General features: G+C 45.1%; 1 protein-coding gene across 1 annotated transcript; it reads left to right on the top strand.

The window, feature by feature from the left end:
* Nucleotides 1–3,313: 3,313 nt before the first annotated feature.
* On the top strand, nucleotides 3,314–3,805 carry LOC101146184 (golgin subfamily A member 7-like). The gene has a single exon (XM_055347003.2). It carries the CDS (start codon nucleotides 3,314–3,316, stop codon nucleotides 3,665–3,667), a length of 354 nt encoding a protein of 117 aa, XP_055202978.1. The 3' UTR covers nucleotides 3,668–3,805.
* The last annotated feature ends 6,148 nt before the right edge of the window (nucleotides 3,806–9,953 follow it).

The raw sequence follows: 9,953 nt of genomic DNA, 5'->3' as shown, positions 1-9,953 counted from the left end.
GGCTGAGGCGGGCGGATCACCTGAGGTCAGGAATTCGAGATGAGCCTGGCTAACATGGTGAAACCTTGTCTCTATTAGCCGGGTGTGGTGGTGGGCGCCTGTAGTCCCAGCTACTCCGACAGCTGAGGCAGGAGAATCACTTGAACCAGGGAGGTGGAGGCTGCAGTGAGCTGAGATGGCACCACTGCAAGGCAGCCTGGGCGACAGAGTGAGACTCTTGTCTCAAAAAAAAAAAAAAAAAAGAAAAAAAAGAAAAAGAAAAGAGAAAACAAAGAAAGAAACGAAACAAAAGAAACGAAGCCTGACTTCAAGAAGTTCCAACATAGCATGGAGGAGGTGTGCAGGGAGCACAGGCGTTGGAGGGGGGGGCTATGTTGGGTACTCAGGGAAGAGGTCCTTGATCTGATTAATTAATTATTCAACCAAAATGTCAAGCTGGATTCTAGGCACTGGAAGTACCCTGAAGGGGCTTCTAATGAACCTGTCTTCTGCATTGGGTCTTGGAAGATGGGGGGAATTTGCCCAGGGAAGAAGGGGAGAACATTCCAGGCAGAGGGAGAAGTCTGGACAAAAAATGTGACTGGCCTGCTTTAAGAACAGGAAATCATCCAAGTGGCTGTAACTATAACAAAAGGTAGGGAGGAGAGGTGGAAGGAGTTTGGGAGAAGGCTGTGAAGAGTCTTCAATGTCAAGAGAGGGAGTTTGTTCTTGGTCCTATAGGTCATAGGAAACCCCGATCGATTTTAAAATCAGAGGAGCCAAATTTATTTTATTTTATTTTTATTTATTTATTTTTTTGAGATGGAGTTTCGCTCTTATTGCCCAGGCTAGAGTGCAATGGCACGGTCCCAGCTCACTGCAACCTCTGCCTCCCAGGTTCAAGCGATTCTCCTCAGCCTCAGCCTCAGCCTTCCAAGTAGCTGGGGTTACAGGCATGCACCACCACGCCTGGCTAATTTTATATTTTTAGTAGAGATGGGGTCTCTCCATGTTGGTCAGGCTGTTCTTGAACTCCTGACCTCAGGTGATCCGCCCGCCTCAGCCTCCCAAAGTGCTGGGATACAGGGGTGAGCCACTGCGCCTGGCTGAAACCCCATGTTAAAAAAGAAAGAAAGGAAGGAAGGAAGATAAATCTAGCTATAGTATTGAGGATGGAATGGAGGGAGAAGAAGAGACCAGTGGCTGGAATGTTTTGTGATTTGAAGGTGTTTAGCCCTCACTCAACTCAAGAGCGGAATTACTTGGAGTTCCCAGAATGCACCCGACTGTTTCAAGCCTTCCTAAATGCTCTTCCCTGTGCCTGGGATGCCCTTCCCTCAGTGTTGGTCTTGCTACCTCTCATTTGTCCATCAGTATTTTTTTTTGAGATGGAGTCTCGCTCTGTCCCCCAGGCTGGAGTGCAGTGGCACAATCTCGGCTCAATGCAAGCTCCACCTCCCGGGTTCACGCCATTCTCCTGCCTCAGCCTCCTGAGTAGCTGGGACTACAGGCGCCCACCACCACGCCCGGCTAATTTTTTGTATTTTCAGTAGAGATGGGGTTTCATCGTGTTAGCCAGGATGTTCTCAATCTCCTGACTTCGTGATCCACCCGCCTCGGCCTCTGAAAGTGCTGGGATTACAGGCGTGAGCCACCGCTCCTGGCCTTGTCCATCAGTATTCTAGCCAAACATCATCAATGTCAGGTAGACTCCCAGCTGATCCAGGCGTCCAACTCTGGGCTCCCATGTGATCCTGAGTATACGGGCATTTAGCAATCTTTTCCTGATTTGGGAGCACTGTAGTAGTGCCTTCTGGGCCTTCTCCACCACCCAAGTGGTGAGCTCCTTGCAAGCAAAGCCTCATCTGACACATTTGTGTACCCTGACTCCCAGCCCTCTCCTGTCTTCTCCCACAGAAGCCCTAGAACTGGGCTGCAGCTGACCACTGGGAGGACAGGAAAGACTGTTAGATCAACTGTATGCTGTGTGGTCCTGAAAAATGCCAAAGTGGAGTGGCAAGTCCCGAGATCCAACAGCTAGTGTCTGAGGCCTGGCATCCCTTCCTGGGAGGCCTCGTGTGAAAGTCAGTGGCATTCTGCAGACGTGAGGTCGTACTTCTGAATATCCAGCAAAATACTGGGGCCAAACCCTTTGACAAACGAACTGAGGCTAGAAGGAGAGTTGGAGAAGTGGTTTGACAGCAGAGCTGTAACCACAATACCTAACATGGGTAAGTCACCAGGTGGCAGGCTCTGAGCTAAAATTCATCTCATTGCATCTTCACGACAGTTCTGTTTATAGATAAAGAAAGAGAAGCTGGCTGGGATCCGTGGCTCACGCCTGTAATCTCAACACTTTGGGAGGCCGAGGCGGGCAGATCACCTGAGGTCGGGAGTTTGAGACCAGCCTGACCAACATAGAGAAAGCCCATCTCTACTAAAAGTACAAAATTAGTTGGGCATAGTGGTGCATGCCTGTAATCCTAGCTACTCGGGAGGCTGAGGCAGGAGATCGCTTGAATCGGAAGGCGGAGGTTGCGGTGAGCCAAAATCGTGCCATTGCACTCTAGCCTGGGCAGCAAGAGTGAAACTCCATCTCAAAAAAAAGAAAAGAAAAGAAAAGAAAAGAAACAGAAGCTGCAAAGGGTTAGGGTTAGGGGTTAGAGGACATGTACACAGGCACCCAGGTAGAAGAGGACAGTCAGTCTGGCTGTCCAGAAGACAGAAGAGAGATTGTCAGTCCAGGTTTGCTTGCAACAAACAGCAAGCTTGCAAGCTTGGCATACGTGGAGGCCATGCTGTAGGGATGGGGAAGAGACTCAGGAAGAGGAGAAAGACAGGAAGGCAAGCTGGGCACGGTGGCTCATGCCTGTAGCCCCAGCTACTTGGGAGGCTGAGGCAAGAGAATCGCTTGAACCCAGGAGGTGGAGGTTGCAGTGAGCCGAGATCGTGCCACTGCACTCCAGCCTGGGGACAGAGCGAGACTTGGTCTCAAAAAAAAAAAAGACAGGAAGGTAGCATAAAGGCTTGCGAAAAAACAAAAAATCAAAAACAAATAAACAGAAAGCAGATGAGTCAAAAGTGTCTGCAGCTGAGTCCCTGACAGTTGGCACTGAAATGGACGTGAGCCTTTATCTTGACAAAGCATCCTCGGCATTAAAGACTCATAGGAGGGCAGGGCGAAGTGGCTCACGCCTGCAATCCCAGCACTTTGGGAGGCTGAGGTGAACGGATCACCTGAGGTCAGGAGATTGAGACCAGCCTGGCCAACATGGTGAAACTAAGTCTCTACTAAAAACACAAAAATTAGAGTGCGGCCTGTCCTGTCCTTGCCATGAGGCTGCAGCAGGCACCAGAGTCCAGAAAGGTGTTCATTCAGCCAGACTATAGCAGTGGCACAGGCTGCCAGTTCCAGACCATGTTCTCCATGGAGCTGGAGAACCAGATTGATAGGCAGCAGTTTGAAGAAATAGTTCAAACTCTAAATAACCTTTATGCAGAAGCAGAGAAGCTTGGTGGCCAATCATATCTCGAAGGTTGTTTGGCTTGTTTAACAGCATATACCATCTTCCTATGCTTGGAAACTCATTACCAGAAGGTTCTGAAGAAAGTCTCCAAATGCATTCAAGAGCAGAATGAGAAGATCTATGTTCCACAAGGCCTTCTCCTGACAGACTCCATTGAGTGAGGACTGCGAGTTATTGAAATTACCATTTATGAAGACAGAGGCATGAGCCATGGAAGATAAACCATAGAATTAAAGATCCTACTTCTAGCCGAGCCCCTCATGTATCCATTGGCCACTGCAGAGTGTCCCTACCTCCTCTCCAGAGCATCATTCCTATCTGCCGCCAGAGCCACAGTGCCATTTACTCCAAGGACTTTGTAAAATTCCACACCTGGAATGACCTCTAGTCGCTCAGTATCCACTTTGTGTCTCCAAATTGTGTAGGATTCTGTAATCTTTTGACTGGTTTCTGAGAAAACACAATGAAGCATTTCACTTTTTTTATTGAAGGCCATTTAATAAAACACAGCTGGTCAGCCCAGTGCAAACCTTATTATCTGCCACCAGTACGTACCATTGGTTCTCTTCATTCCTTGGGCCAGCTTCTCAGGTAGCTTTAGACCTCAACAAGTTGTATCTTTGCCAGTGTTCCATCTTGTTCCCCTAAATTAATAAAATGCTTTTCTCCAGGATTTTGGCAAGGGTTGGTGTGGCTGTGGTTTTGCTAATGCACCTCCTAGATTTCAAAGATTTACCAGTTTTACCATGACTCATATATTAAGATCTGTTTCTACTATTCAGTTCCTCAAACTGAAGCTCATTGAAAAAATAATGTATAATGTTATTTGTTTATTATGGCAATTATTCCTCATTAAAGCAGTATTTAATGCAATTTCCAGTTATTTCTTTGGAGAATGTTATGTCATTGTTGCATTACCTTAAAGGTTGTGAAGATGTGATGTGTGTTGCTTGTTCATCACAAAAATCAGTAAGCACAATAAAGTGGATGCCAAACCATCAAACACATAGATGTTCCTGCTGGGTCCCTGGATATGTAATAAACAGGTATAAAAATATTTTAATTATAGTTTTCTTATAAATATAACTTACGAGAAAAAAATTTGTTTGGAATAATACTGTATATTACTAATTTTTAACTATCCCTATGCAAACCTTATGACTCACAGAATTTTCTCATATACAGTATTCAGTGCACAGAAAACTTATGACTGGCTCAAGTACAGTAAGTTACTTCTAAGTAAAACTCTCAAGTCTGAGTCCATATTTGTAGCTCTGCTTTTGGTTGTACGTTTCTAGGATCAGGGCTGCTTATGCCTTTTCGTTCATCCTTGGGGTTTGAGAGCACTGTATGAGGGAGAGAGTTTAAAAATACATTAGGAGACAGAAACCATCAAAAGTTTAACTGTCAGAGATATTGTAGGTGCTAATATTGGATTTTGTATTTCAGATTTAATTTCTTTTATGGGTCTGTTAATCATTCAATAAATCCCATAAGTATGTGTAATATTTCAATTGTGTAAAACTCGTTTGTCACTTTAAAGCCTGTAACAGTGTGTTTGTGTTTTCAACCCATTGCAATAACTTTGCTGAAATATTAACACATTAATAAAACTTTTCTTAAAAAAATAAAATAAAATAAAAATACAAAAATTAGCCAGGCGTTGTGGTGCATGCCTGTAATCCCAGCTACTCGAGAGGCTAAGGCAGGATAATCACTTGAACCCGGGAGGCGGAGGTTGCAGTGAGCCAAGACCACACCACTGCATTCCAGCCCGGGTGATTAAAAAAAAAAAAAAGGCCGGGCACGGTGGCTCCTGCCTGTAATCCCAGCACTTTGGGAGGCTGAGGTAGGCGGATCACTAGGTCAGGAGATCAAGGCCACCCTGGCTAACATGGTTAAACCCAGTCTCTACTAAAAATACAAAAAATTAGCTGGGCGCCGTGGCAGGCGCCTGTAGTTCCAGCTACTCGGGAGGCTGAGGCAGGAGAATGGCATGAACCCAGAAGGCAGAAGTTGCAGTGAGCCGAGATTGTGCCCCTGCACTCCAGCCTGGGCGACAGAGCGAGACTCTGTCTCAAAAAAAAAAAAAAAAAGGAAGACATGGAAAAAGCCAATAAAACAACATATGAACAAAATGGAAATATCAGTAAAGAGATAGAAAACCTGAAAAAGAAACTAAGAACAAATTTTGCAGCTAAAAAGTATAATAACTAAAATGACAAATTGGCAGAATAAATGATATAGTTTGGATGTCTGTCCCCCCAAACCTCATATTTAAATGTAATCCCGATGTTGGAGGTGGGCCCTGGTGGGAGGTGTTTTGGTCATGGGGCCAGATCCCTTACGAATGGCTTGGTGCTCTCCTTGCAATAGTGAGTGAGTTCTCGTGGGATCTGGTTGTTGAAAAGTGTGTGACACCTCCCTCCTCTCTCTCTTGCTCCTGCTCTTGCTGTGTGATGGGCTGGCTCTCCATCACCTTCCACCATGATTGTAAGTAAGCTTCCTGAGGCCTCACCAGAAGCAGATGCCAGCACCATGCTTCCCACAAAGCCTGCAGAACCACGAGCCAATGAAATCTCTTTTCTTGCTGAATTACGCAGTCTTGGTAGTCCTTTATAGCAACACAAAGAATGGCCTAATACAAAAAAGAATGAGCAAATTTGAAGAAAGGACAATGGAAATTATTGAGTCTGAGGAATAGAAAGAAAAAAGATTGAGGAAAAGTGAACAGAGCCTAAGAGACCTGCGGGAAACCATCATGTGCACCAACCTATGTATTGTGAAAGTTCCAAAGGAGAAGGGGGGTGGGTGATGAGAGAATATTTAAAGAAATAATAGCTGAAAACTTCCCAAATTTGACAAAAGACATGAATATAAAAAATCCAATAAGTTCAGTGAACTCCAAGTAAGATGAAATCAGAGACCCATAGTGAGACACATTATAATGAAAGTTTTGAAAGCCAAGAAGAGAACCTTGAAAAGAGCATGAGAGAAGCAACTCGACATGCAAGGAATCCTCAATAAGATGAAAATCAGCAGATTTCTCATCAGAAACTATAGAGATCAAAAAACTAATATAGTGAAGTGGGGAGCTGTCAACTAAGTATCTCATATCCAGCAAAACTATCCCTCAAAAATGAGAGAGTGGCCAGGTGTGGTGGCTCATGCCTGTAATCCCAGCACTTTGGGAGGCTGAGGCGGGCAAATCACGAGGTCATGAGTTTGAGACCAGCCTGACCAACATGGTGAAATCCTGTCTCTATTAAAAATACAAAAATTAGCCGGGCGTGGTGGCAAAGAGAATTGCTTGAACCTGGGAGGTGGAGGTTGCAGTGAGCCGAGATTGTGCCACTGCACTCCAGCCTGCGTGACAGAGTGAGAGTCCGTCTCAAAAAAAAAAAAAAAAACGTGAGGGAGATAGTAAGACATTCAAGATAAACAAAAGCTGAGGGAGTTTGGGCTGGGCATGGTGGCTCACGCCTGTAATCCTAGCACTTTGGTAGGCCAAGGCGGGCATATCACCTGAGGTAGGGAGTTCGAGACCAGCCTGATCAACATGGAGAAACCCCGTCTCTACTAAAAATACAAAATTAGCCGAGCGTGGTGGCACATGCTTGTAATCCCAGCCACTCGGGAGGCTGAGGCAGGAGAATTGCTTGAACCCAGGAGGCGGAGGTTGTGGTGAGCCAAGATCGCGCCATTGTACTCCAGCCTGGGCAACTGAGTGAAAATCTGTCTCAAAAAAAAAAAAAAAAAGCTGGCCAGGCGCAATGGCTCATGCCTGTAATCCCAGCACTTTGGGAGGCCAAGGCAGGCGGATCATGAGGTCAGGAGTTTGAGACCAGCCTGACCAACATGGTGAAATCCCGTCTCTACTAAAAACACAAAAATTAGATTGGTGTGGTGGCGGGCGCCTGTAATCCCAGCTACTCAGGAGGCTGAGGCAGGAGAATCGCTTGAACCCGAGAGACGGAGGTTGCAGTGAGCCCAGATCGCGCCATTGCACTCCAGCCTGGGTGACAGAGCAAGACTGTGTCTCAAAAAAAAAAAAAAAAAAAAAAGCTAAGGGAGTTTGTTGTCACTAGACCTGCCCTGGAAGAAATGCTCAAAGGAATCCTGCAGGGTGAAATGAAAACACACTAGTCAGTAACCCCAAGCCATTTGAGGAATTAGAGATCTCAATAAAGATAAACACATGGGTAATTATAAAATCTAGTATTATTGTAACAACAGTCTGTATCTCCACTTTTTGTTTTTTGTTTGTTTGTTTGTTTGTTTTTGAGACAGATTTTCCCTCTGTCACCCAGGCTGGAGTGCAATGGTGCAATCTTGGCTCACTGCAACATCCACCTCCCTGGTTCAAGCAATTATCCTGCCTCAGCCTCCCGAGTAGCTGGGATTACAGGTGCTGGTGACCATGCCCGGCTAATTTTTGTATTTTTAGTAGAGATGGGGTTTCACCGTGTTGTCCAGGCTGGTCTTGAACTCCTAACGTCAGGTGATCTGCCTGCCTCGGCCTCACAAAGTGCTGGGATTACTGGTGTGAACCACTGCACCTGGCGTCCAAGTTTTGTTTTCTAAATGATTTCAAGAAAGAATATATTTTCAAAAATAGTAGTCTAAAAGCTAGTGTTATTGTAACTTTAGTTTGTAACTCTACATCTTGTTTTCCACATAATTTAAGGGACAAATGTATTTAAAAGAATTATTAGGCCAGGTGTGGTGGCTCATGCCTATAATCTCAGCACTTTGGGAGGCTGAGGCGGGTGGATCGTGAGGTCAAGAGTTTGAGATCAGCCTGACCAACATGGTGAAACCCTGTCTCTACTAAAAACACAAAAATTAGCTGGGCGTGGTGGCATGTGCCTGTAATCCCAGCTACTCAGGAGGCTGAGGCAGGTGAATCGCTTGAACCAGGGAGGCGGAGGTTGCAGTGAGCCGAGATCGCATCACTGCACTCCAGCCTGGGTGACAGAGCAAGACTTTGTCTCAAAAAAAAAAAAAAAAAAAAAAAAAAAAGAATTATTAGTTTTGTTTGGGGACATGCAATGTATAAAGATATAATTTTGTACATCAGCGGACCGGGCGCGGTGGCTCACGCCTGTAATCCCAGCACTTTGGGAGGCCGAGGCAGGCGGATCACGAGGTCAGGAGATCAAGACCATCCTGGCTAACATGGTGAAACCCCGTGTCTACTAAAAATACAAAAAATTAGCCGGACGTGGTTGCAGGCGCCTGTAGTCCCAGCTATTCGGGAGGCTGAGGAAGGAGAATGGCCTGAACCTGGGAGGCGGAGCTTGCAGTGAGCAGAGATCACGCCACTGCACTCCAGCCTGGGTGACAGCGAGACTCCGTCTCAAAAAAAAAAAAAAAAATTTGTACATCAGCAACTGAAAGCGTTGAAGACAGAGCTGGAAATAAAGAGTTTCTGTATGTTCTTGAAATTTTGCATGTTATTAAAGTATATATCTCTTTTACTTAGGTCTTCTTTAACTTCTCTGAGCAACATTTTATAGTTTAAAGCGTACACACGTTCACATTTGTCTTAGCTTCCTAGGGCTGCTATAACAAATTACTATGAACAAAAATTTCTGTTGATCTGGCTTAAAACAACAAATTTATTTTCTCATAGTTCTAGAGACTAGAAATCTGAAATAAAGGTGTCAGCAGAGCCATCCTCTTTCAAAGGCTGTAGAGGGGAACGTGTTCCAGAATCTATTTCTTTCTCTTCGCTTCTGGTGTCACTGTTAATGTTTGGCATTACTTGATTTGCAGCTGCATAACTTCAATTTCTACCTCCATCATCACATGGCATTTTCCCCCTGTGTCTTCACATTGTTTTCTTATAAGGACACCAGTCATATTGTATTGAGAGCCCACCTACTCCAGTATAACCTCCTTTTAACTAATTCCATCTGAAATGACCCTGTCTCCAAATAAGGTTATAACCTGAGGTAGTAGAGGTTAAGACTTCAACCTATATATTTGGAGAACACAATTCAACCCATAACAACACCTGTTGTCAGATTTAGCCATAAGTATTTCACATTTTTGATGCCATTATAAATTGTATTATTAACTTACTTTTAATTTCTGATTCGTTGTTGCTAGCATATGGAAATACACTTAATTTTTGTGTTGATCTTTTTTTTTTTTTTTTTTTTTTTTTTTTTGAGACGGAGTCTCGCTCTGTCGCCCAGGCTGGAGTGCAGTGGCGCGATCTCGGCTCACTGTAAGCTCCGCCTCCCGGGTTCACGCCATTCTCCTGCCTCAGCCTCCCGCGTAGCTGGGACTACAGGCGCCCGCCACCACGCCCGGCTAATTTTTTGTATTTTTTAGTAGAGACGGGGTTTCACTGTGTTAGCCAGGATGGTCTCGATCTCCTGACCTCGTGATCCGCCCGCCTCGGCCTCCCAAAGTGCTGGGATTACAGGCGTGAGCCAC

The sequence above is a fragment of the Gorilla gorilla genome, chromosome 6, assembly GCF_029281585.2.
Source record: "Gorilla gorilla gorilla isolate KB3781 chromosome 6, NHGRI_mGorGor1-v2.1_pri, whole genome shotgun sequence".
NCBI classification, from domain to species: domain Eukaryota; kingdom Metazoa; phylum Chordata; class Mammalia; order Primates; family Hominidae; genus Gorilla; species Gorilla gorilla.
The sequence above is the reverse complement of the archived record's forward strand: the minus strand, read 5'-3'. Positions and strand labels throughout refer to the sequence as shown.